The 27,443-nt window shown below is 45.4% G+C and overlaps 2 protein-coding genes across 2 annotated transcripts; both read left to right on the forward strand.

Annotated features, from left to right (window-relative positions):
* Window positions 1–989: 989 nt before the first annotated feature.
* On the forward strand, window positions 990–2,566 carry LOC134098285 (nephrocan-like). The gene is made up of 2 exons (XM_062551305.1): window positions 990–1,909; window positions 2,155–2,566. The coding sequence occupies exons 1-2, from the start codon at window positions 990–992 to the stop codon at window positions 2,564–2,566; spliced, it is 1,332 nt and encodes a 443-aa protein (XP_062407289.1).
* A 650-nt stretch (window positions 2,567–3,216) lies between these two features.
* nus1 (NUS1 dehydrodolichyl diphosphate synthase subunit) lies at window positions 3,217–26,394 on the forward strand. The gene is made up of 5 exons (XM_062550540.1): window positions 3,217–3,741; window positions 5,248–5,379; window positions 13,796–13,948; window positions 19,595–19,694; window positions 21,573–26,394. The coding sequence occupies exons 1-5, from the start codon at window positions 3,375–3,377 to the stop codon at window positions 21,661–21,663; spliced, it is 843 nt and encodes a 280-aa protein (XP_062406524.1). The 5' UTR covers window positions 3,217–3,374; the 3' UTR covers window positions 21,664–26,394.
* Window positions 26,395–27,443: the final 1,049 nt, after the last annotated feature.

The following is a 27,443-nucleotide window of genomic DNA, read 5'->3' on the forward strand; positions in this document are numbered from 1 at the left end:
AATGCAAGGGAATGTCAATATGGGCATTTGTAGGCCTATAGCCTACTACGCCCTCCTTCTATTAGCCTATCTATAAAAGTGGATCCTTTCTCTTGGCAGCTGTCAGCTGCTAAGCTGCTGAATAATATTTTTATTCTATTTTAATTTGTAAGTTATGGTCCCCATCGCCTCAACATTTCGTAGATATTATTTAGTTGAACGTAACTGTTTACAGCCCCATATGCCTTAGATTTCATATGTGTGGTAGGCTGTAGCATTTATCAATGGACTTAAGAGACTGTGGGGGCATTGTATAGGAGCAGGAAATTGCATTTGTTAGAGAATGGGGCTGTAAATTGTTTATCTGCAAGTTTCTCACGTCCCTCTAAACAGAGAGACAATCTATTACCATTTATGCCAGTTCCTTGTCAGTGGCAATGTTGTTTTTTAACCAAGATAAAAATCTCAACCCATTGTTCCAAATAAAGCCTGGACGGACCTGGGTTGGCTCTCGCTTGGTTGAGCTATTTAAGCGCTGAGGTGCTGAAGATCCTCAGGAAGGCTGCATCCTGTTCGTACCTAATGGGAAAGACTTCTCATGATGTGGGTGTACTGGTTATTCACTAGTATTGTTGCCTTTCTTAGTATTAGCTGTGTATGCAGTCATGTGTGCCCAAAGAAATGTGTGTGTGAGCATACAAAGTCAGTGCAGTGTTTCAGAATACAAGCTGTACCCACTGGTATCTCATCGGATGTGACTAAACTGAATGTGGCCTACAACCATATCAAGGAGATTAAGGTACTGTTATCTCTACATTATCTTTGTGTTGTACAGCACTTTGAAAACCTTTTGCTTAAATTGTTTGCTTAATTTGTGCTATATAAATAAAGTGGATTGGATTGGATTAACCATTGTATATAACCTTTCCATTCAATTTTTAAATTGCTGTGTGTACTTTTTCTTTTTGTGTGGAATAACAAATGCTTATGTTGACATGTCCTTTCTGATAATGGGTAATTCTTCTCAGGGTAGAGACTTCACGGGTCTATCAGACCTACAGGAGGTGGGCCTCTCGTCCTGTGGCGTGGAGCTCGTGGAGGTCAACACCTTCCAGGCACAGTCCTCTTTACGGGTTCTGGACCTACAGAAGAACAAGCTCCGCCACGTGCCCCGTGGTCTCCCGTCCAGCCTGGAGGTCCTGCGTGTGGGCCACAATCATATCCATGCCCTGCAGGGGGCTGCCTTCGAGGGGCTCCATCGTCTACGAGTGCTGGACCTCCAGAGCAACATGATCACTACCCTCCGGGCCAACAGCCTGTCCGCCCTGGTGAAACTTGAGTGCCTGTATCTGGACGGGAACCGCATTGAGGTGGTCAACGGCGCCCTCCGGCTACCACAGCTGAACCTGTTGAGTGTGGCCAGCAACCGCATCTCCTCCTTGTCCTCTGCGTTCTTCGCCTCCCTGCAGTCGCTCAGAACTCTCCAGCTGTCGGGGAACCTCCTGACGCGGGTGCCTCACGACCTCCCCAGGGCACTCCTCCACCTTGGCCTGGACCGCAACCAGATCCGGGCCCTCCGGAACCGGGACATGTCCCATTTGAGGAACCTCACGGTGCTCTCTGTCTCGGCCAACAAGGTTTCGTCTGTTGACGGGGGTCTCCGCCTGCCCAACCTGACCTCACTGGAGCTGTCGGGGAACCAGCTAAAGGTGCTTCCCAGCAGGCTTGCCGTTAAGCTGGAGACGCTCGACTGCAGGCAGAACGCCCTGCAGGAGATCACCCATCAGCACCTGTCTGGGATGCGACACCTGAAACATCTGTTTCTGGAGAACAACACCATCAGGCATTTTGAGGCCAACGCTCTGAAAAACTGCCTCCAACTTACTAACTTAGCCTTGGAACAGAACCTCCTCACCAGCATTCCAGAGGGGTAGGAAAAAACATCTGACATTTACATCTGAATATCTTGTGATCTGTTACAAAATGTATCCCTGTATTCAATGTAGGCCTGTTGCATTCATGGTACACAAATGTAGTACACAAATACGCCAATTTTTGTAACAGGAAATGGTAACTAAAAGTGAATGGAACATATCGATGCATATCAGGCGTACCAAGATGATTTTTGTCTCTTTGTGAGCTAAAACCCTGTTCCCCATTTCTGCCACTATTCAGGCTCCCTGACACATTAGTTCGTCTGGACCTGAAGCAAAACCGCATCTCTGCCATCCGGGAAGAGGAAATGAAAACCTTGAAGCGTCTGCAGGTCTTGAACCTGCGGAACAACAGACTGTCCTCGCTCAGCCAGAGAGTGGTGTCTCACCTGCCCCGCCTGCAAAGGATGTTCCTGGGAGGAAACCCCTGGAACTGCAGCTGCGAGCTGTTCCGTGTGAAGCATGCGCTGATGGTGCGGGAAGTGGACATCGGAGAGGAGCTTTGCGTGGAGCCTGCGCCAACGCTGGGGGAACACTGGCGGGCATCTCTGCTGGAGCAACACCGATGTAAAGAGGAGACCGTGGAGGATGCAGTGGACTCTGACCCTGAGGAACAGACAGAGAATGAGGAGTATTATGACTACGATGTGTGACCACAGAATCAGCTTGTTGATTATTCAGTGGTTAGGCCAGTGGTTAGTGGTTATGAATCTGTAATGTTGTGTTGATGAATTGATACGCGTCTTAATAAAAATGTTTACATTCCATTTTCCTTATATTGTAGGCTGGCATTGCTCAATGCAAATCAAATCAGCCAATAGGCTAACTGAAAAAACAAAAACAAAATATACACCAAGGCTAGGTATGGTGAAGGGTATGTGATGAGTTTGGGTTATTTAATAATAATAAATAAACATCTGCCTGCCTCTATGGGAATTTAACATAGGGGCTCCAATATTTTAAGGAAAAACATTTATTTATTTACGATAGATTATTCATTCACAAAGAAGGTGTGTGTGTGTTCAAATGCTTATGAATATGAAGGTCACTGTAAATTATCTCCTTTAATCCTATGATTGAACGGGCACTGCACTACCAAAAATTATTTTAGAAACATGTTACAGTAATGTCAAAAAACTGCTAAGGGTGCATTTAAAAAAAATGAGTGTGTCTTGAACTGTCCCCTAGGGGGAGACTGTCAGCTGGGTTCCAAGTATCCCTTTCGTAATCAAATAGTGTGGTCATTGCCCAATCAGATTGCTCCATGTAACACTCCGAGTTCAGAGTGTAAAGGTTGGGACAGAAAAAATGGCAGCCGGCAAAATGAAGTGTTGGCAGTGAGAGTGATGGCATATCCCCGGTAGCTTGGTATGTGCCTGTCGCCCGAGGATTTGGAAGGCGACGGTGTAGTTATTTAAGATTATTGTATGAAATCGTTGCTCTGTTTTGAAGGACTGCATCATGGCACTGGTATTCGAGTTCGTCTGGCGGGTTCTACATGCCCTTCTCCACCTCCATAGAACGCTAGTCACCTGGTTCCGAAGCCATCTCTGGAAGTGGAATGGACGGATATGGAAAAGGGCTGTAGCCGCTCTACTTGTTCCAATAGCACTGGGTTTCCCGAACCACAAGAAATTGGCACCTACGACTGGCAAACGTGTCGGTCGCCGTTTTCGCTTTGGCGCGGACGGGAAGGCGCTAGAGAAGCTACCTCTACATGTTGGCTTGTTGATAGCCGAGGAGGAACCGCGATATTCGGACATAGCTAACCTGGTTGTCTGGTGCATGGCAGTGGGGATATCATATGTTAGCGTGTACGATAATCAAGGTAAGGTTGGTTCCAACTTCCAAATAATGAAGCGCATACCAATCAAGTCTGAACATTTTATGGCTTAGTAGACTAGTGTAACATACCATGACAGTCACGTGCACCCTCGTCAGCCATATGCTCCAATACTAAATATTAGCTAACCTGCAACGTTAGCGGTTTTCTAGTTTGATCCCTAAGAAAGCCGATGCCGCTTTCTCTATTTTCAGATAGCCTACTTTGTGCAGACTGTAACCTGTTTGAATTGTGAGTGGGGTGTGGTGAATGACACAGAATCGCATGGTATACTTAGCCAGATAACAGCCATTCTGTCTCAACTTTGAGCTCTTCCTTAGGCTAAACCTGTTGATGATGCATCATCATTACCGTCCTCTACCTTTTCTGGGTTGAATGGACAGTTGGCTCCCCTCTCCCAATAGCCCCTGGCACCTCTGCGTACGTGATATCCATGGGAATAGCAAAGCTGGGACTGATTGGTGTTCTTGAGCTATTATGTCAAAGTTGGGACTTGGGAGTAAAGAATGCTGAATAATAGTAAACGTTTTAAAATACAAGTTTGGTCTGAGGAAACGTTATCTTTAACAATGGGGTCTCCTTAGATCTCCTCTGGTTTTGGGGGTGTAGAAACTGGTTCGCCTTGTGATTTCGTGAAGTAATCTTGTCGTTTTCTGTTGTGGGCCAACATGGTTATTCAGTCATCGTCTTAAGGGACTTAACTTCTGGTTTCAAACTGTCCGTTGAGTTATGTTATTAGCAAAGTACAGGCATGCCATGTGAAATCTCTATCTCCTCCGTCTTAATTCACCCAGGAATGTACGACATGAATGCCAGTTTCCTCTATTCTAAGATGAGTTGTTGAATCTGAAGTCTTCCCGTGTTCCGCTTATTTCAGCATGTGACTGAGGACTTAGTAGAATGGATCTCAGGCTTGTGGGTAAATGAAGTGTCATGGAAGTGCTCATGTTATTCCACATCCTCCTGACAGTGTATTCATATCTATGATGTTATTCACGGTGTGAGGTGTTGGGAGTCTGCAGTCTCAGCTGAGCGGTGACTGGGACGCCACGTGACAGTGCCCACATGAGTTAATGTAAGAAACAGCTGGACGCATGGAACAGTTAGAAGAGCAAGGATGAGCAGATCTCGCTGACATTTCGAATTAAGTTCCTGAATGAGTGGGATTAAGACATATCGCAGTGTAGTAGAAACGCTTTCCCTATCTGAACAATCAGTCCTCAAGCTCTGAAATTTGTTCCATTGTTGTCAGTGTGTTCAGAATATTTAACATGTCTTTACTGTGGCTCAATCATTCCTCTAACATCTCTCGATCTCTTTCTCTCTCTCTCTCTCCTTTATTTTTATTTATTAGTCCTCTTCTGGATTGGTTGTGATTTTAAAGATGTAACTTGATATATGCGTTTGTAAAATAAAGATGTTTGTCAAATTCAATTTTCTCTCTCTCTCTCTCTCTCTCTCTCTCTCTCTCTCTTTCTCTCTCTCTCTCAGGTGTGTTTAGGAGGAATAACTCCCGGCTGATGGAGGAGATCCTCAAACAGCAGCAAGAGCAGCTGGGGGCAGATGGCTCCAAATACTCTGTCGAGTTTTTAAGTAATGGCAGTGACAAACAAGACCATCAAGGTGAGAACACACAGACACACAGACACACAGACACACAGAAGGTACAATAGACATATGCCTGTTTGAACTATTTGTTCTCACGTTACCCGGTACTCCCCAGTCCCCACTAATTAATGATCAGTTTTAGAATATCCAGGTTCCCAACTCTGTTTCAATAAAGCATCAGATTTGGGTGAAAGGTACAACTGAACGAAACATTGAGCAAAAGTTGTGAAATCATCTCAACACCACCCAATAGAAACTGGTTTTCTCATCCTCAGTGATGATTCAGATATCTTCACTACAATGGGCAGGGAAGGGACAAAGCTAAACCCTACTCAGGTTACACCGGAAAGACTTGATGGTTTGCAAGAGAATAAATGCAGTTCCAGGCTGTAATCTGTGTTTATGTGCATGCATGTGTATAGTAGTCTGGGTCATTAGCTGATCTCTTCCGAATGTCTGGGTGGTGTAGAAATGAAACGATTATATCCTCTGTATCTAATTGAATCCTAGATTATTTAAACCGCTTGTTTAATAAGGTCACATTTCATATAAGAGCATGTTTCAATTAGACTGGGTAAACCCAGCCCGATCTGCCGGCGATTGGATTTCACCCTGCAGCTCAGGCTGGAAACCTGTACGTTTATCTCCTGCTTCCCGTCCACTTTTGCTAGAACCAATCACAAACCGCACCCTGGTGGTCTGATTGGTTGAAGGACTATCCAATCGAAGAGAGTCATTTGAAATACAGTGCAGACTCCTCAGACTAATGTTCAATATCAAAAGATTGAGCTTAGTCTGGTGATAGCCAGGCTATGTTTCTATGGAGGATGTGGGGAAGTTGTATTAGTCAGTCAAGGCTTGCCTGTGTATTGCGTTGATACACTCCCTCTGCTGCAGATATGTATTGGCACACAAGAGCTATGCCTCGAGCCAGCCAGCCTGGTGAGCACCAAGCACAGAACATACGGGAGGCTTATTTTTGATGGCCTCACAGGGTTGTGTGTGTGTGTGTGTCTCTCTCTCTCTCTCTCCTCTCTCTCTCAGTCTTTGTATGAATGTCTGTACAAGTGGTCACCCTTATTGTTCAAGGCAATCGCTAAATATTTTGGAAATCGTTTGGAATGTTGAGTTGTGTTTGCTGGCTGGCTTGCCAGCTAGTGTGTCTGCAGATGCCGGCCTGTTTGTCTTGGGTCGATACCAAACAGCTGAGGGTCTTATTGAGATGAGATGCTTGAACAAAAATATAATCCTGCCCCTAACCAGATGAGGATCACATAAAACAAAATCTTAGACTTACATGTGCCAATTATATTCAAGGGCCTTTGTCCCTGGAGAAACTTGGGAGTTTGGAAGCTGGGAATTGAACCCGACTTTATCTGTCTACTAGTACTTGACCACTACGCTACCACCGCCAGGCAGTTTTATAGTCCGGGAAACCTTATTATAGTGAAAAGAAATGCTGTAAAACTGACTTTTGTAAGTATGACAAAGGAATTAACTCCCTAGAGTGTATAGGGAGCTCTTTACAGGCCTAGCTATACATGAGTTTGCTTTAAAAGGTAATGGTGTCCAGTCAGTATTTATAAAGAGGGACATATGCACATATGTCTTCAGTTGGAAGTGTCCAGCGCCCAGTTCATTGTGTGTTTGTGTGTGTGTGTGTGTGTGTTTGTCTCCATCTCCAGTTTAGTACGCCAAGACTAGATGTGCTTATCTGTATGGCTGTGTTAGTGAATGTTACAGAAGTTCATTTATCCACGCTCGTTTTCAGTCCAAGGCCTCAGGCAAAGTGTGTTTGGAGTTTGTATAGTGTCTCTTTCTGCCTAATCTGAATCTATAGCTGCTGTTGGTGTTGCATAGAACTATTGTTTTAGTAATTGAGAGTGTTTTAGTTTGTGAAGGAATTGTTAATTAAGCCAAGAGGGGTGTTTCCTTGTTTGACCGAATACCATTATCATCGAAGTGATGTATGAAGTTAAGATGAGACTTTAATGTCTCGGTAACATCAATAACACAGAGACATATAAATATAAATAAAAGCAAACTTCACATTCACACACACATAGCCAACACCAACCCTCCTCCGCACACACACACACACACACACACACACACACACACACACACACACACACCCTCCCACTCGCACCCAAACACATACACATACTACCCCCTCCCCCCACACCCACCCATACTCCTGCACCTGACAAGTTAATATTGCATATATGATATTGCATAGTCTTGCATAGGTTGGTGGGAGATTGTGTAAGATGTCTTTCACTGGAAATGGAAGAGTCATTTTGACCCTATATGTTGTCATTAATCATTGCCATTGCTTTGATTGCAGTAGGCTGTATGAATCCGTACTGAAGTTAAAGGGTACCAGTGTCTCTGTGGATCCTTACTGAAATTAAAGGGTGTCAAGAGTGTTTGTGGATCCGTACTGAAGTTAAAGGGTATCAGTGTTTATACAGTTTCCACTGTGAGCTGGCAGAACAGTTTTATAGGAGTCCGGGAAACCTCATTGTAGTAATAAACAAAAAACACCCTAAAACCGAAGGCCATAGGCCATAAGTAGAAAAAGGAATTGATCTAGTAGAGGGAGATACTAGAGCTATGCCAGATTTGATTTAAAAGTTAATGGTGTCAAGTCAGTATTGATAATGTGGACAAGAGTGAAAACTTACTTTTAGTTGTGTCCTCTCAAGTAGGACTGTGTGTCTCAATGAAATCCTGTTGAGATGGAAAATTATGCACATGTGTGTCAAGTTGGTGTGTGTGTTTGTTTGTGTGTTTGTGTGTTTGTGTGAGTGCATTCTAAATGACATTATCTGTGGGCTTTAACTGCAGTCTTTGTGTATGGGGGTGCGTGGAGTAGTATAAAGGTTCGTTAATTACAGTACATGCCAGTTGTTGTGATTTATTGCACTGCGTGACTCAGGGTTGGTATCTCTCACTTGTGGCTAGTTTGTTCACGTCCTTGAAAACTGCATCTAGGTTTCCACACCCAGTGTTGGTGAATTCATTGACAAAGCTACAAGTTTTACCAATCCTAGGGCTCTTAGACTGCCACTAACTGTTAAGAGCATGAAAGTATGAATTTGATAAACTGGGCTTTAAGCTGTAAGTTTAAGTTGTATAAAGCAGGGAACATTGGAGGAGGAGACTATCATACTTGAGTCCTGTAGGTGTTGAAGTTTCTGTTCTGTTTTGTTACCTCCGCTAAGGAGGTTATGTTTTCATCGGGGTCTGTCTGTCTGTCTGTCTGTCTGTCTGTCTGTCTGTCTGTCTGTCTGCGCGATAGCTCCAAAAGTTATGGGTGGATTTCGATGAAACTTTCAGGAAAGGTCTGAAATGACCCGAGGAAGAAACGATTACATTTGAGTGATCCGTGATTACGGGAGTGATCCGTATTACAGTCTGGATGCATGAGGCGGTTATATGTTCGCTTGGCGGAGGTTTGCGCTCTCTGGGTGCTTTTCTAGTTCTGTTCTGTTTCTGTCCCATCTTGGGCTTTGTTAATGTGTGTGCTGGGGACAAAGGAACCTTGACAAAGGCCGACAGGACGAAGCGTTGGTATCAATAAAAAAAAGAATGAGAGTTTGTGTGTGCGGTGACCAAGTGTTTATGTGCTGTAGGACGTCCCAGTATGGTGTGATGGGCTACCTAGAGAATTCACATCTTTGCTTCTTGTGTCTGTTAGATTGTGGCTCATTCCACCTCAATTCAACGGATTTTGGAGAAAATTTCTGCTTGACCATCTCAGATTTGCTTCAAACTTTTACCATCTAAAGAGTAACCATTTAAACTAACTTAGCCAAAATATTAGATCGGTATACCTAATACATCCAGAGAAAAACATTTTTGAACATGGTACCCCCCTTCTGATTTTTGGCACATTGGCGCCCTCATCTAAATCTGCAGCAAAGTTCAGATGTCATTATCTCAAAAAGTGTTCAAGATAAAGACTTCAAATGTTCTGTGAATGATGATTGCTACCTATAGATTCCACATATTCATTTGTAAGTCGTATGTGTTGACATTGACTGTGTTTCAATCTTGTGAAATCAGAAGAAAAATTGCAGATTTCTGTCTCACCCCCACATTGGGTGCCCCATTACACAATTTGTAAACAAAATGTTTGGCAAATGGTTATGTCTCTCTACAGAAGTGTTTAAGCTGTCTTTGAAAAAGTAATGAAGAGGTGTCTATATTGCTTTTTTGTTGGAAGTATTGTAACACAAAACTGAAAAACAATCAATTTGGATAATATTGTATCTCCCCATTACAGAGGTATGACAAGCTATACCAATGAATTGAACACATCTCCAGAAAGAGTATGGAATGGGCTTTCAGACTGTGAAATTTCAAGATGGTATTATGGCTATGGTTATTGAAATGTTATTTTTGAAATATTGGTCTACTATAACAACACATTGCTGATATCCATGAACAGTGACATCTAGTGGCATTAAATAGTGACAGCAGCAATTTATTTCGGAAATACAGGAAATATTTTATTAGTTCATCACTCAGCAAGTAAATGAAAATATAAATGTTTAACAGTATGAGACATAAACATCTGATACTTAGGAATAAGACAAGGATTATGAAATCATTAAATACAGTAATAGCACAAAAAAGCAACGCTAATTGTTGTAATAGACCAATATTAAAAAAATGTTTTTTAATAACTGCAGCCATAATACCATCTTGAAATTTCACAGTCTGAAAGCCCATTTCATACTCTTTCTGGAGATGTGTTTAATTCATTGGTATAGCGTGTCATACCTCTGTAATGGGGAGAAACAATATCATCCAAATTGATTATTTTTCAGTTTTGTGTTACAATACTTCCAACAAAAAAGCAATATAGACACCTCTTAATTACTTTTTCAAAGACAGCTTAAACACTTCTGTAGAGAGACATAACCATTTGTCAAACATTTTGTTTACAAATTGTGTAATGGAGCACCCAATGTGGGGGTTGAAAAAAAATCTGCCATTTTTCTTCTGATTTCACAAGATTGAAACACAGTCAGTATCAATACATACGGCCTACGAATGAATATTTGGAATCTATAGGTAGCAATCATTATTCCCAGAAAATTTGAAGTCTTTAGCTTGAACACTTTTTGAGATAATGACATCTGAACGTTGCTGCAGATTTAGATGAGGGCGCCAATGTGCCAAAAATCAGAAGGGGGGTACCATGTTCAAAAACGTTTTTCTCTGGATGTATTAGGTATACCAATCTAATATTTTGGCTAAGTCAGTTTAAATGGTTACTCTTCAGGTGGTAACATTTTGAAGGAAATGAAAAATTGAGGTGGAATGACCCCTGTGCATGTTGAGTCTCTCTGACTATGTGTGTGATGTTCTGCCAGGCAGTTGTATGTTCACTATGTTGACTCTGACCTGTGTGTGTGATGTGTTCACGAGAGATGTTGTATGCTCACTTTGTTGACAGTACAGTATATGTGTGTGTTTTTTTTTTTTTTTTTTCAGTGTTGTCGTCGTGCCATGTGGTGGTGTGTGTAAGAGACATGGTGTATGTTGAGACTCTGACGTGTGTGTGTGTGTGTGTGTGTGTGTGTGTGTGTGTGTGTGTGCGTGTGTGCGTGCAAGAGAGACAGGGTATGTTGGATCTCTTTGGCCTGTGTGTGTGCAGTGTTGTCGTGCCAGGTGGTGGTGAAGGTGCTGTCTCCTGTGTGTGTGTGTGTGTGTGTGCGCAGTGTTGTCGTGCCAGGCGGTGGTGAAGGTGCTGTCTCCTGACGTGTGTGTGTGTGTGTGTGTGCAGTGTTGTCGTGCCAGGCGGTGGTGAAGGTGCTGTCTCCTGACGTGTGTGTGTGTGTGCAGTGTTGTCGTGCCAGGCGGTGGTGAAGGTGCTGTCTCCTGACGCGTGTGTGTGTGTGTGTGTGTGTGTGTGTGTGTGTGTGTGTGTGTGTGTGTGTGCGCAGTGTTGTCGTGCCAGGCGGTGGTGAAGGTGCTGTCTCCTGACGCGTGTGTGTGTGTGTGTGTGTGTGTGTGTGTGTGTGTGTGTGTGTGTGTGTGTGTGTGTGCGTGTGCGCAGTGTTGTCGTGCCAGGCGGTGGTGAAGGTGCTGTCTCCTGACGTGTGTGTGTGTGTGTGTGTGTGTGTGTGTGTGCAGTGTTGTCGTGCCAGGCGGTGGTGAAGGTGTTGTCTCCTGACGTGTGTGTGTGTGTGTGTGTGTGTGTGTGCAGTGTTGTCGTGCCAGGCGGTGGTGAAGGTGCTGTCTCCTGACGTGTGTGTGTGTGTGTGTGTGTGTGCAGTGTTGTCGTGCCAGGCGGTGGTGAAGGTGCTGTCTCCTGACGTGTGTGTGTGTGTGTGTGTGTGCAGTGTTGTCGTGCCAGGCGGTGGTGAAGGTGCTGTCTCCTGACGTGTGTGTGTGTGTGTGTGTGTGTGTGCAGTGTTGTCGTGCCAGGCGGTGGTGAAGGTGCTGTCTCCTGACGTGTGTGTGTGTGTGTGTGTGTGCAGTGTTGTCGTGCCAGGCGGTGGTGAAGGTGCTGTCTCCTGACGCGTGTGTGTGTGTGTGTGTGTGTGTGTGTGTGTGTGTGTGCGCAGTGTTGTCGTGCCAGGCGGTGGTGAAGGTGCTGTCTCCTGACGCGTGTGTGTGTGTGTGTGTGTGTGTGTGTGTGTGTGCGTGTGCGCAGTGTTGTCGTGCCAGGCGGTGGTGAAGGTGCTGTCTCCTGACGTGTGTGTGTGTGTGTGTGTGTGCAGTGTTGTCGTGCCAGGCGGTGGTGAAGGTGTTGTCTCCTGACGTGTGTGTGTGTGTGTGTGTGTGTGCAGTGTTGTCGTGCCAGGCGGTGGTGAAGGTGCTGTCTCCTGACGCGTGTGTGTGTGTGTGTGTGTGTGTGTGTGTGTGTGTGTGTGTGTGTGTGTGTGTGTGCGCAGTGTTGTCGTGCCAGGCGGTGGTGAAGGTGCTGTCTCCTGACGCGTGTGTGTGTGTGTGTGTGTGTGTGTGTGTGTGTGCGTGTGCGCAGTGTTGTCGTGCCAGGCGGTGGTGAAGGTGCTGTCTCCTGACGTGTGTGTGTGTGTGTGTGTGTGTGTGTGTGTGCAGTGTTGTCGTGCCAGGCGGTGGTGAAGGTGTTGTCTCCTGACGTGTGTGTGTGTGTGTGTGTGTGTGCAGTGTTGTCGTGCCAGGCGGTGGTGAAGGTGCTGTCTCCTGACGTGTGTGTGTGTGTGTGTGTGTGTGCAGTGTTGTCGTGCCAGGCGGTGGTGAAGGTGCTGTCTCCTGACGTGTGTGTGTGTGTGTGTGTGTGCAGTGTTGTCGTGCCAGGCGGTGGTGAAGGTGCTGTCTCCTGACGTGTGTGTGTGTGTGTGCAGTGTTGTCGTGCCAGGCGGTGGTGAAGGTGCTGTCTCCTGACGTGTGTGTGTGTGTGTGTGTGTGCAGTGTTGTCGTGCCAGGCGGTGGTGAAGGTGCTGTCTCCTGACGCGTGTGTGTGTGTGTGTGTGTGTGTGTGTGTGTGTGTGTGTGTGTGCGCAGTGTTGTCGTGCCAGGCGGTGGTGAAGGTGCTGTCTCCTGACGCGTGTGTGTGTGTGTGTGTGTGTGTGTGTGTGTGTGTGTGTGTGTGTGCGTGTGCGCAGTGTTGTCGTGCCAGGCGGTGGTGAAGGTGCTGTCTCCTGACGTGTGTGTGTGTGTGTGTGTGTGTGTGTGTGTGTGTGCAGTGTTGTCGTGCCAGGCGGTGGTGAAGGTGTTGTCTCCTGACGTGTGTGTGTGTGTGTGTGCAGTGTTGTCGTGCCAGGCGGTGGTGAAGGTGCTGTCTCCTGACGTGTGTGTGTGTGTGTGTGTGTGTGCAGTGTTGTCGTGCCAGGCGGTGGTGAAGGTGCTGTCTCCTGACGTGTGTGTGTGTGTGTGTGTGTGCAGTGTTGTCGTGCCAGGCGGTGGTGAAGGTGCTGTCTCCTGACGTGTGTGTGTGTGTGTGTGTGTGTGTGCAGTGTTGTCGTGCCAGGCGGTGGTGAAGGTGCTGTCTCCTGACGTGTGTGTGTGTGTGTGTGTGTGCAGTGTTGTCGTGCCAGGCGGTGGTGAAGGTGCTGTCTCCTGACGTGTGTGTGTGTGTGTGTGCGTGTGCGCAGTGTTGTCGTGCCAGGCGGTGGTGAAGGTGTTGTCTCCTGACGTGTGTGTGTGTGTGTGTGTGTGCAGTGTTGTCGTGCCAGGCGGTGGTGAAGGTGCTGTCTCCTGACATGTGTGTGTGTGTGTGTGTGTGCAGTGTTGTCGTGCCAGGCGGTGGTGAAGGTGCTGTCTCCTGACATGTGTGTGTGTGTGTGTGTGTGCAGTGTTGTCGTGCCAGGCGGTGGTGAAGGTGCTGTCTCCTGACATGTGTGTGTGTGTGTGTGTGTGCAGTGTTGTCGTGCCAGGCGGTGGTGAAGGTGCTGTCTCCTGACATGTGTGTGTGTGTGTGTGTGTGCAGTGTTGTCGTGCCAGGCGGTGGTGAAGGTGCTGTCTCCTGAGGACGGGCGGCAGGGCATCGTGGAAGCGGCGCAGAAGCTGTGCCGGGCGGTCGAGCAGAGGGAGCGAGCCGCCAAAGACATCGACGTCACTGTGCTCGACTCGCTACTCAGAGGTGAGTTAGACCAACACACACACACACACACACACACACACACACACACACACACACACACTGCCAATCTTCACTGTGCTGTAGTGTCATGTTCACAGTTTAGAGACTGACACACAGATACAAGTAGAAGGCTTCTCTTCAAGCAGTCATCTCAATGAAGACTAGTGCACTGGGAAGTAATGTATACATTCAAGTCACCTGTATGGATGCAGACACATCTTGTGTTGGTTACTTCCCCAAATATCATATTTGGAAGTACTGTGCTCAAATTTGATATTGCATGTTCTTTCAAGTCATGACCAGTCTTCATCGTCAGCTGTGTGTTTGTGCAGAATCTGATATTAAAGAGACCCTATGCAACTTTTTCATAGTCATAAAATCGCTTAGAAATCGTTGTTTTGCTTGACTGACCAGTTTTATCGAAAACAGTAATATTTCCTCCCGCCCCCAGTGTCCCTATCCGCTATTGCAGCCTTGCAGTTTGTGCAGGAGGCTATCGCTCCTTGTTTACATCTGGAAGTCTGAGATGCGTAAGGAACAAGAAGAACCACGCTTGCAATTTATATACAGCCTATTTATGTATAAATATACACGCTAAAGCTGTAGGGCAGGGGTCGGCAATAGGCGGCCCGCGGGCCAGATGCGGCCCGCAAGCAAAAACATCTGGCCCGTGAGATCTTTTGAACCAGAGAATGAAAAAAAAAAAAAAAACTTTTTAAAAATCGGACTGCCAGTCTCAAAAATGCTCTTTATTTTGAAACGTAACTTTCCAGAACAGAAGAATTTCAATCAATCTAAATGCTAGCTATTTGTTTCATCTGAATACGAGTGAAGAAGCACACAGCGAGGTGCAGCGTGAACGCACAACATGCAAAAACAAATGAAGTCAGTGGACAGCGCTGGTTCTCAAATTCCAAGCTAGTCCTGTTATAGGCTTATGGTGATAATTAAAACACGACTTCTTTTAAACAGGCCTGACATCAAACACGCACATAGAACTGTGAAAAGTAAAACACGAGTTTCAAACATAGCGTGCGTGCTATTTAGGAACGCAAAATTAGCATGCCTAGTTTCGTGGTGCCGTCTTGTACTCCTTGCATGCAGAGACACCCTCGTTAGTTGTTACAGATCAGGCATGTGGGCTTTGCATTAATAAAATTAGGGAGGATGAAGGCATAGTTCTCTGTCCATTCATCATTAAAGATCCTGTTTTCGCTGTAAACTTTTCTCTTCAGGTTTTTTGATAGTGCCATTTTTGACAGCTAACAGCAACGCGTGGAAATGTTTTTCTGTTTTTTTTTTTTTTTTTTTAAACACACAGGCATATAGGCTAATAGCGCCCCCAATGACCAGTCGACAAATTTAACCTACATCAGCCTGCTTGAATGTCTCTGCTCTGACATTTCAAGAGCGCCTATCATTTTTACCTCCTCCGATATTAATTAATTAAATTAGCCATTGTTTTGGTTGTGAACTTGTGGCCCGCTATGTAATGGCTTGGAAAATATCTGGCCCGAGGCCAAACTTAATTGCCGACCCCTGCTGTAGGGGAAGCTCAGCAGAGAAATATGCAAGCATAAAACGAGCTAAAACCGAAACCGGAGATGAAATCGCCAATCCTGCATAGTTTGTCTTTAGTTACGCTGATTAATGAATGATTAATGAATTAGTATCATGCAGACAGGAATGACAAATGTGAGCTTAGCAGTGACCGTGGTGAGCGTCCATGTCAGGAGAGTAGGCTGTCCATATTCTGTTGTCAATACTGGCTTGAAATGGTGTCCTTGTAAAAATAGGGCTCGGGCACATGCGTTGCATTCTAGGAATATTGCCGCCATGTTGGTAGCGCACCGAACGTAATAATCCATTCATTCAGATGCAGAAGACAAGAAGCAGAAAAACTATAGTGTCAGTGATTCTTTTCCTCTTGCGATTGTGGGTTGCACTGTTACACCCCACTGCACAGCAACATAAGACCAAGAAGGCAAAAAGTAACAGGAACACACTAACAGGCGGGAGTAAATCCTTACAAGGCGCATAGTAAACTAAGAGGTGAGGCTGCCAATATGGCTGCCCGTGAAGTTTTCACGTCACGATCCTGAGCTTATGTCAAGTGGTGAGACGGATCATTAACTGCCAGAGAGGATGTCTGGACTGCTCCTGAAAGGAAACAGTTGGTTTAGCCTCCGCTCCCAAGGTGGGGCCATCTAATCTCATTTTAATGCAGGCAGTGAACTGGTCAGCCGCCGTGGCTTTCAGGACCCTGCGGTAAAAGGGACTGGGTAATCATCTCGACCCCTAAGTAGCTTGTCTCCACTCGGGTGCTTAAGTCTCTGAGTGCGGAGTCAGTCGTTGGCTAGTTGCCGCCCCGCATCTTAGCAACAGAGCCAGGTTGTGTCTTTTAAAGAGGAAGAGGGTCATTAGGTCAATCCTGTGCTGAGACCTTTCACACTTTCACCCAGAGATCCAACACCGCCCCAAACTAACTTTTCAGACTCCGCTTCTGCATACTGATTGGGTGGTTTATTACCTCCGCCAAGGAGGTTATGTTTTCATCGGGGTTTGTTTGTACGTTTGTCTGTTTGTTAGCAAGATAACTCAAAAAGTTATGGATGGATTTCGATAAAATGTTCAGGAAAGGTCTGAAATGACCCAAGGAAGAAGCCATTACATTTTGAGTGATCAGTGTCACCGTCTGGATCCAGGAGAGACGGTTATGGTTTAGCTCCGAGACCTTTCACACTTTCACCTAGAGATCCAACGCCACCCCCAGACTAACTTTTCAGACTAATGTTCTGCATACTGATCGGGTGATTTATTCTCCCTACTGTGGAAAACGGACACACTGAGTCATTGTGTTGTTACTTATTCTAGTCATCACTGGCAGTAATGTGCCTGGTAGTCATACTTAAAGCAGCAGTAAGCTTTGGCATGCAACAAGTGAGCTAACTACCTGCAAAACTTCAGAGACAATATTGCACAGCAGACATCCAGAAAATCTTAACATGTTTATAAGATATAGTTACTTTTTCAGGATTTTTGCATACTACATAGCCAGGGTAGCTGGTATTAACAACCGCTGTTATTTGATGACAAACTGACACTGTTGTTTGCTGACAAACTAATTTGAATATGATGCGACAGTCTGTAGTGTAGAAAGACACGCCTGGGAAATGTGTCGATGCCTGTGCACTGTTGCTCTTAATACGACTCTGCAATGGTTCAGTTGAGGTTACCGTGTCTGTTGACATTGACAATATGGGCCTTTTTGGGACCACCTGCCCAAGATTATCAGCATGCCGGTGCATACCACAGCAGCCAGCCGTCACACAGAGAGAGTCGGGTACCTGCCCTCCTGAGAGTACTGTTTCCACTGAAACGAAGGGAAAAAGGTTTAGAAACGCATTACATTACCATGAGCCATTAATGCTGGACCACAGTGCTGTTCTCTCCGAGGCTCCCAGAAAGGCTAATGGATGTGGCTGTTGAACCTGTGAGTGACTTCTCATTCGTTATCCCAGGTATCCTGTTGCAGCCAGTGCCACCGTTTTCGCTGGAGGCGGCCAAAAAGTCTGCCGAGTACCTGGAACACGAGTTGCAGCACGGCAATGAATTCATTGTTGTCTGTTCCAAAATGAGGAACTGCGAGGAATTCTGGCCTTGGCTGCGGGTAGCGTTCCTAGGAGACCGGGATCAAAGGAGGCTCTCACAGGGAGACTACACTATGGTGTGCAGCTGAAGCGCTCTATTCGCGTCGCCTCACGTCTGGTGTAGCTGGTCTCAGTCGTTACAGCAGAGGCTAATCGTTGCAGCAGACTCCAAGCGAACAGAACGCCTCAGTTATGCGCCTGGTGTAGCTGTAGCTTCCCTGTGAGATTGTGTGCCAGTGAATGGACCTTGTAGATCTCAAATTGGAATGCTAGGCCTAATGTCCGCTGCTTGATCTGCCATGCAGCAAGAGATGTGTGGTTGTTGTATCTCAGGATGGTAGGGGTATGTGCTTTATAGTACCCAAGTGATTAGGTCACTACCCGCGCAGCACGCATACTGGGGTTTGCATACTACATAGCCAGGGTAGCTGGTAGCTGTTATTTGCTGACAAACTAATTTGAATATGATGCGACAATCTGTAGTGTAGAGAGACACGCCTGGGAAATGTGTGAATTCCTATGCACTGTTGCTCTTAATACGACTCTGCAATGGTTAAGTTGAGGCCACTGTGTCTGTCATACTGATTTCATACTTGTAATGTAAAGGATCTGTGTGTTTGTGCTGTGATGATTGAAAAAATAATACAAAGAATTAACTGACACACGTCATGGCCGCAATGTTGAATTGAAGTTGAGTGCAGAATTCATGGCGAAAAATTCATCACTGACTTGGGTCAAGATAAGATAACAACAAGCCTTGCATTGCTCTTGGCGCCGGGTGATGGGGCATGTGTGTATGTTTGAACACATTCATTTCCTGTGTATTAGCCACATTGTGTATAAGCTGCAGGACAGTGTTTTATGCAAAGAACGTTTGCTAAATGAATGTGTGAGCTGCGGCTGATAGTTGGGGAATAACGGTAGCATGCGTCCATCCCATAAAAGCGTAATTTAGTTGAATGTATATTAGGGCTTTGACTTTTGGCCAAAAATCATATTCGAAGTTCGTTTGTTTATTAATATCAAACTTCGAATGTATTCGAATATTTGTTAATAATATTTTGACCATTATTTTTAGGCTACGCTATTGAAAAACACGCAGCATTCATTAAGCTGAATTTCCTTTCCCTGCTCTCCCTCCGTCTCTCTATCACTCATGCGTCTGTGTCTCTCTCTCACACACACGCGCGCGCGTACACAGCCCACTCCGTGCACACCGCGTCTGTCTCCATGAAAACAAGACCCCTTGAAGCTTGATTGCAGCGACATAACGCTGCTCGGGTGGAGGCACTATGCATACAACTTAACCAAACAGTATTTAAGTAGGCTATAGCCTAAACTCATTCTCCATGGCCCCCTTTCTCTCGTCCTCCCTCGTGCGCGCTCAATGGACACCCGTCCCTCGACATAAATCCTAAACATTCACAATCGTGAAAGCAATGACGCATAGAAGACAACAAGCTAAATTATCCGGTTAGCATGATTAGTATGCTGCACAGATTAAAACTCTTGCATTCAAGTTGACTGACCATCTCAATACCAATGTCTTCCAACTCCAAGACTTAAAGGGGCCTGTCCCAATGAGGAAGTTACTATTAGCTTACCTTGAAACTTACACACACGTGGGGAAACTGAATAGGCTAGTCAAAAACCACTCGCTAACATCACCTACAGGAGCCCAGATGACTAGCCTTTGCTAATGAGCTCATGATTCACGACTTTACCAGATGTGAGAAAGCTGCTGAATCTGAAAACAACGTTTGCATGCAAACACATGTACAAAGAAATGATGCTCATAACAGGTTCGAATATTAAGAGCTGCCTAAAATTCGTTCGAATATCATATATTTTTCAAAAATTCGAATTATATTCGAATAACGAAGTTCGTAGTCAAAGCCCTAATGTATATTAATGCTTGTATCGGGTGGGTTATGCAAATCTTAGATGTTGCCCAAGCTCCGGGTTCTAACAGTCTCTGCTCATTTGTCCGTTCTAGAGTCCAGGAGCATCCCAGACCCAGACCTGGTGCTGAAGTTTGGAGCGGTGCAAAGCACCCTGGGATATCTGCCCTGGCACATCAGACTGTCAGAGTTCATGTGAGTATTTCCTGCCTGTGTGTGTCTCCATGGGTGTGTGGGTGAAATGGTAGCCTACAGCTACAGTAACTGTACAATACTCCCTTCAGACAACGACAGACACACAGGCAGACAGTCATATTGCTACATAGTGCTAGCAACAGGTGCTTGCACCCACAGGTGCAAATTTGCCTTTCTGTTTTCTTGTCTCATTCATTTCAGACCCGACTGGTTATTTACATAGCGCTATTAACTTTCTTTTTTAAGCTTATCTCCTCGCGCTTTCTAGAGCCCCAGGTTTGATCTGCCGACCTGTGTTCAGAAAGCTGTTAATAATGTGCGACAACGTGCAGAGAAGTAGTGATTGTTTATTCTATGTGTCACTGAATAAACAATCACTACTTCTCTGCACGTTGAGTAGAAGCATGATTATGAGAGGCTGCACACTGTGTGATTGAGCATGCAGGTGTAGACACACCTGTGTTTGTGTGTGTGTGTGTGTGTGTGTGTGTGTGTGAGAGAGAGAGAGAGAGAGAGAGAGAGAGAGAGTGTGTGTGTGTGTTTACACATGTGCCCTCACGCCTGCTCTCTGCAGTGAGAGGAGTGGAGGTATGCCTGGAGGGTGTAATTACCAGGGCAGATTAATAGTTAAACACGGCGACTTGCCTTGCCACACACGCTCAAGTGGCCTGTCGCCTCCATTACTAGAGCCCCTCCTGCAGTGCCAAGCCCCTCTACAGGAATACAGAGTGCTGGAGGTGTCCTAGCACTCGAGGCAAATAAGCAAGCATCCACAGCTAGACTCTGCAGTCATCTGATAGAGCAGTGCAGCTGTGCAGTGTGTTTTGCTAACTATTACGAGTTATTATTGGGTTTTATCTGTTGATGTTCAGAAATCAGTGTACTTCAGGATCTCGGTAGAATCATCCATTGCTAGTGATATTTTTCATCGTGTTTCATTGCTGTGTTTGGGTCATGATCATTTTTGTATCTACCTTCATTAGTAAGTATGAATAATCTTAAGTAGGCTACCTCAATTCAGCAGGGTAATCCTCTTGATTAAGTAATGACCAATTCATTTTCTGATGTGAGGTATCAGTAGAAACTCAAATAAATCAGCACTTCAAATTGCCACATGCCACCACTAGATGGCAGCCTGATATCAGTATTGCATTCCCAAGTTAATGCCCTGAAGCTGCACTTGTTGAGATTGGGCTGAATTTCTAGTGGTTATGTAATTCACACAACATGACACTTTATTGACGCAGCTCTTGCGGCACAAGGGAGTCCATCAGCACTCATATGCGATGTGATGAAATGTGGATTACAGACGCGGACCAAAGTAGAATCATGCAGAACATGATGTTTTGGATGCGTTAATGGAAGGGACAGCAGCACATTGTTGCACTTTGGGAGAGTTATTGCATCATACACTCAGGCTTGCACACAGAGATGGCCAGTCTGTAGTCTTGTGTCTGAGCAGGTCACTAAATCAGCTGGATTGTTCTTCATTCTGTAGGTTGGATAAAGGGGGTGTGTAAGGAGGGTAAATAGACACTGGAAATCAGTGTATTCTTGTCCATGCAGTGTGATATGACTACCGACTACCGTCTCTGGGAGGCGGCGACCTTTGACCTTAAACGATTTCCTCTCTAGAAGTGATGAGAATGTCAATGTATGGCTGTTCTATTCTATAGCGCCCTAAGAATAGGTTAGCATTGGTATATTGTAGCCATGGAGATGTAGTAAATGTGATGATGCGTGATATGACGATAAAATGGGTTGTAATATGCTTGATGATGTTTAGCTATATATTTTTTGTTTTCTTTCTGGGCACCTATGATACTTATACTGTGTGTGTGTGTGTGTGTGTGTGTGTGATTCTTTCTCCGGCAACAGCTCCTTGCCCACCCACGCCAACATCTCCTATGAGGACCTACTGGGTGCGCTCCAGAGCTTTGCTGGCTGCGAGCAGAGGTTTGGCAAATGAACAGCGCCCTCCTGTGGGCGAGAACTGGGAAATCACATGCAGGGGCAGCGGAGGACAGTGCTGGAGGACGAACAACAAGAATGAGAGCGAGAGAGGAGGAGGAGAAGGAGTGGAAGAAGGAGGAGAAGGAAGAAGAAGGCCTTGGCTATGTGTGTTTCCAAAAGTGCTCTCTTCAAAGTGCAAAGTTTACAGTGAGAGCACAAGAGATCCAGCGCCTGTCTCCGACCCCTCTCTCCCTCATCGCTCACTCACACTGGGCTCCTCCGGGCCCCCCTGCCTCTCTGGGCCTGGGGCCTTGGGGCACCTCCCTCTCTCTCTGCTAATGTTTGTTCTATGTCTGTTTGTGTGCAGAAAAGTGTGTGTGGGTGTGTGTGGGTGTGTGTATGTGTGTGTGTCCTGTCTAAGTCCTGTCTTGCCCAACTTGCCCATGTGAACACAGTGAACATTGTCTTGCCCACAGGAGAGCCCCCTTCCCTCTCATTCTGCCCTCAACACCCCACCTAAATCCCACCCCACCTTTGCTGTCCTGCAAACTCAGCAAGTAAGGCGAGGAACTCAAGGCTGCATAATTTTTGAAGGGACACAGTTGGACACAACATGGTGTTAGTTTTCTGTCATCTCTCGCTCCCGAAACTCTCTCCTGACCTGACCATGGAGAGAGGGACGCGACATTGGAGGACGCTTGCTGCTCTCAACAGACTGGTCTCTTTGGGACTCTGTTCTTTATTGATTTTCATTTCACGCTTTCTTTTTGTTTCTGTGGCCTGGAGTAGTGTTTGTGAGCTGGTGACCGGATCCTCCTGAGAGCAATGCGCAGGAGCAGTAGGGTGACCATGAGGAAGGGATCCCACAGAGACCCACTAGGGGCTCCAGAGGCAGCTGCAGCACCAGGCTGGATCTGCACCACACACGTTAATGGAAACTGTTGCTGGAGAGAAAAACGTATTACAAAACCGCTGCTCTGATTAAGTACTTGTTGGGGGTTTTAAATTTGTGGTGTGTGTGTATGTGTGTGTGCGTGTGTGTGTGCGCGCGCGTGTGTGTGTGCGTGTGTGTGGGTGGGCGCACGCCCGCCCAGCAGTGACTGTGTGTATCACACTAATCTTGCCTAACTCCCAGGGTTGTAAATGTGAGGCATCTGAAATGATTACGCTAAGCTAGTCAGCAGATTTCCTACTTGTAATCTCTCATTCCCTCACTCCCACTCACTTTCTCTCTTTTTCTCTCTTGCTCTCGCTTTCTCTCTCTCTCTCTCTCTTTCTCTCTCAATTGCTGTTGCTGTCTTTGTTAAGTCTGCTGTAGCTTTGCATCGATCTGTCGCGCTGTCATTATTTCTCCGTCCAGCAATCCAAAAGGAAATGTTCCTGTCACCGTGTCCATCTTTGTGATTGTATGCTAACGTTTGCAGATCTGTCAGCAGAGATTTCTCAGTCTCTCTGGGCCTCTAACTCAAGTTGGAATAAACTAAGCATGCTTGTGCAGGATTTACACCAAACTACTGCCGTTGGGCCCCCATGTGTGCAGTTAAGACTTGCTAATGTCAAAATTGCTGGCTAACATGGCACTGGTAAAACGAAGCAATCTGCTTTTTGTCCGTGTGAATGAACAGTTAAAACAATAAAAAGTTACTGAAACAGTCAGCTTCTACACCTGCCCAGGCTTCTTGGCTACCTTCACCCTGTACCAGATCTCTGGTAGCTTCCATCTTGCTAAATGCGACGGCCATTTTTTGCCTTGTTGTTAATATGTCTCTCATTGAGACATTTGCTCGCTGTCCTTCCAGAGGACATTCGACATGACACTAGTTTAAACGGCTGGATACGTTTTTTTTTCTGGATTTTAATTTTCAGGATAGAATGTTTAGTAAGGGAGGTAGAGTGAAGAAATGCCTTTAGGTCGAGTGAAACCGGGTGCTCTTGCTTTAAGAGGCCATCTTTTCTGAGTGTGCGTCTGGCTGATCTCTGCTTCGGCACCTAGCAGGCCTTGCCAGGGAACATGGACGAATTTACAGAGTAGGAAGAATCTGCAGTCTACATGTCAAAGGCCTCAGTACTGTGTATGCCTATTGCCCCTCCATGCCTTTGTACTTCACCTAACAGCTAACACATCTTGCATCTCATCACTGCAGTAACAGTCAGTCATCGTTATTGTGTTGGACAATCTACATGCATTTTACTTGGAACGATTTCTTTCATGTTCTGAAAGGATATTAGTACATATGTCAGTGAACCCCCAAAATGTGTGTAACCCAGATTGGGTAATCAAAAAAAAAAAAGACTGTTCTCATGGTGAGGACCTGTCTATCAACTGAAAACCCTTGGCACACACAAACTGCTCCTCTCAAATCTTGGGGGTGATGCGGCTTTGATGTCTGGCTGGCAGGCTTGTGTGATGGCTGCCAGACATGCTACTCTATATTCTCGCTCAGCCAACACGGCCAGTATCTTCCAGAGGGGAGGGGGCATGGCACAATTCAAACAGAAAGAAACATCACAGGGCCGTGTCTACACAGGGGAAGCACCCATGTGTATGTGTGTAGGGGGGGGAGTGGGCAGCATATCTGACTGTTTGGATTATTCCGTGGTTCTCCTGAGCTAAGCACCCTCCGAGAGAACAGCATCGCAGCATCCCAATCAGTAGCAGTGATGAATCCGAGCTCACAAAACTCATCTCCAAGACGTCCGAGCACTTAGGGTGTACGAGAACCCTCATCGTTATTCCGGGCCCGCCGATTAGGCCGTGGGGTCTTTTTTTGCCTATGTGTGCTCTCTGAGACTGAGGTAGTGGAGTCTTGAGTGAACAGCACCCGAGGCTGTCGGCTTTTAAAGTCCGCTCTGATTTGTGATCTGCACTTTTATGGTTTTAAGACATGTCCGCCAGGGAAGAGCCTGTTTATTTGACTTTTTACAGGAGAACACTAAATGTCTCGCTTCTCCTTGTCCTACACCACGCATTCAAAGTGAAAGGTGCACTTTGCATCTACAAAAAAATTCCAGGTCTATTTCAGGAGTGTTATTTTTATGGTAATCTTGTCCCGTGTGTGTCTTTTCAAGTGCACACCATAAACAAAGCGTTGGGACTAGGAGTGGGAGGCAGAGACTGCTCTTGTCACAGTTGCCATCGACCTTGATTCTTTTATGTCCTGTCGAATATTTTGGAACTGACTTTGCCAACAGACTGAACAGGAGAGGTCTGGTGGCAGGATGGGCACTAGATCACGTTCGACTCGCTGGTCTTGGTATGTCTGAGGTGCCATCCAGGAGGGTGCAAAGGGATTTTGATTGTCTTTGTAATTTCCAACTGAGTTAAAACACTTGAAGCGAAAAGCGAAACTCCCAGTTCATGTTGCTTTTTGATCCAGTTTACTCTATGAAAAGCCATATACAGATGTCATTCCAACAGTGATGAATCTGGTTTCAAATACACCGTGTGTGTGTGTTTTCTTTTTTTCTTTTTTTTTTTTTCTCTAGGAAAGTAGCATTAGTTTGGTAGGAGGACCACAGAATTACGTTTGTTAACCACCTTGAAACTGGATTTGAACCAAATTATGAATGCATTCTGTACAGTACAATGAATAGCAATACAGTGATTTTCCACTCATCATCCAATGGGCTTGTGTCACCTTGAGAAGTGCCGATTGGTCTTTTGTTGCCGTCGCCACGTTTGCTGCTCTCAGATGCCCTGGTGAGGGCTGGAGCCGTCAGCCTTGTGTGACATCTAGGTGGGAACATCATCCCCAATTCTGTGAAAGATTTGCGGGATTTGTCAAGAATTACAGCAGATCACGTCGCCGGGCCCCACATAACACCCGCACAAAAGTGAAAGGATTTGCAGCGCTGTAAGCTCCTTAAGAATATTTATTAGCTCATAGCTTTTGTGTGCGTGTGTAATTTCTGTTCCAGACCGGGCCAGGCTCAGATATACTGTAGGTGACTGGCATGTCCGCCTTTTTTTTTTACATTTTAATTTGTGTTGAGAGGCAATACCACCATTCCCCTGAACGTGTGCATATCAGCCTCCGCGGAGCTGCTCTGGGCAGTGAAGGAATCACCTGAAGAAGAGAGAGAGAGAGAGATGGAGAGATCCGAGACTAAATGATCACATTTAATACAACCACAAATGCTCCACCATTTTAACAGCTGAGGGGTTGTGAACTTGCTACAAAATGATCAACTAAAACTCCATGACGTCCAAATGGAATTGGATTTAATCTCCTCGTACATCACATGCAGTCTACTACATCTTGTCAGCTGTGATGAGGCTGGATACTGAGCAACTGACATACTGAGCTGCCATTTTGTTCACCAGGTACAAGACGCCTGTTGGACTGCCCATCTGGGCCCCGCTATGTCAGGTCAGCATCGCACTAACCAGTCGCATTGGTGCTCCAGCACATCTGAACTGACACTGTCTGCTCCTCTGTGACCCCAGTGGTTCCAGCGTTTCACCATGGACATCCTTGAGTGGATGTGGCATCAAAACTGTAGCCAGCGAGATTAAAGAGAATGAATGACAAATAATAACAACTGAGAGACAGAGAGAGAGAGAGAGAGACAACAAACCAATATGTGGAGGAAGAAATAGTCTAATAAATGTGACTGTTTTAAAGTTGTATTTGATTTGTTTATCATTATTATTATATTTTTTTTCCTTCAAATTCAAGCAATTTTGAAACTGTTTTGTGGTACTGGGGTGAGAGGGAGGGTGACACTGTGAGGGGTCATGGATCAGTTGGGGATCATGGGTGGGTGGGGGGAGAGGGATAATCGGGGCTGTGGTTCTTGGGGCATGTTGCATCGTGAATGTGTTTACTGTTTTGCGCTGAAGTAACCCTGGCTACCTGTCGTTCATCTTGGTATGATTGTACATAATGTGTAAAACAAAACAACAGAACAAATGTTTTTATTGATCAATATGACATAGAAACAAAAGGAATACCGTACATGTGTACCTATTTGAAATGAAACTAGACATTAAATAAACATTGTCTATTGCCACAGCAAATCAACACTGGTATGTTGTTTCAGTTAGGCATGTTTTAAAACATTTCAATGTTATTTTTGTTGTTCTTTGTTTTGTTTAGATGGATGTTGTTTTGCAATAACAACATAATGTTTTGTTATTGCATAAAATGCAACAACATTACATGATTCCAATTAAACCGTTATTCAGAGTGGTGGGCTTTATAATTAACTTCACAAGATGGGGTTTTCAACCCCCTCACCTACCAAGCAAAGCTGTAGTTAAATGGAGCTCCCTTATGCTAAAAGCTCAATATCTGAGCAAATATACAAGGGCAGGAAATGGATCAGTGGTGGATAACAGGGGCGCCTGCAGGAATTAATGCTATGGTACGCACACCAATCAACACCCCCCCCCCCAACCCCCCCGAAAATATTTTGCTGATATTGTACAATATTTGTCCGTTTCTCGGTTTTAGATTTGTGCATTGGTCTGCAAAAAAGTAGGCTATAATATCCACATGCAATAACACAATTAGAAATTTGAAAGTGTTGAAAGTGATAGTAGCAGTGGTATAAGCGGGATAATCAACTCCGCGCCGTGCGTTTATAGGAAAATAATGCACTTATCGAAGTGTAGGCTATAGTCCCCTCCGCCTGCGGCGTCGGGTCCTTATTACCACTTCGAACGTGCATTATTTTCCTATAAACGCACGGCGCGTCGTTGATTATCCCTTACACAATACTCATTTGGACAACGTTACACAGCTAAGTTACTGCTAAGTTACGTTTAGTTTTGTTCAAGCATTAACGTCTGAT

This window comes from Sardina pilchardus, chromosome 12 (assembly GCF_963854185.1).
Source record: "Sardina pilchardus chromosome 12, fSarPil1.1, whole genome shotgun sequence".
Taxonomy (NCBI): domain Eukaryota; kingdom Metazoa; phylum Chordata; class Actinopteri; order Clupeiformes; family Clupeidae; genus Sardina; species Sardina pilchardus.

Bases quoted from the DNA above. Each gene is read 5' to 3' on its own strand.
- LOC134098285 (XM_062551305.1), top strand. From the start codon at position 990: ATGGGTAATTCTTCTCAGGGTAGAGACTTCACGGGTCTATCAGACCTA. The intron at 1,910-2,154 runs GTAGGAAAAAAC...GCCACTATTCAG, and splicing joins CTCACCAGCATTCCAGAGGG to GCTCCCTGACACATTAGTTC.
- nus1 (XM_062550540.1), top strand. From the start codon at position 3,375: ATGGCACTGGTATTCGAGTTCGTCTGGCGGGTTCTACATGCCCTTCTC. The intron at 3,742-5,247 runs GTAAGGTTGGTT...TCTCTCTCTCAG, and splicing joins TAGCGTGTACGATAATCAAG to GTGTGTTTAGGAGGAATAAC. The intron at 13,949-19,594 runs GTGAGTTAGACC...TGTCCGTTCTAG, and splicing joins GCTCGACTCGCTACTCAGAG to AGTCCAGGAGCATCCCAGAC.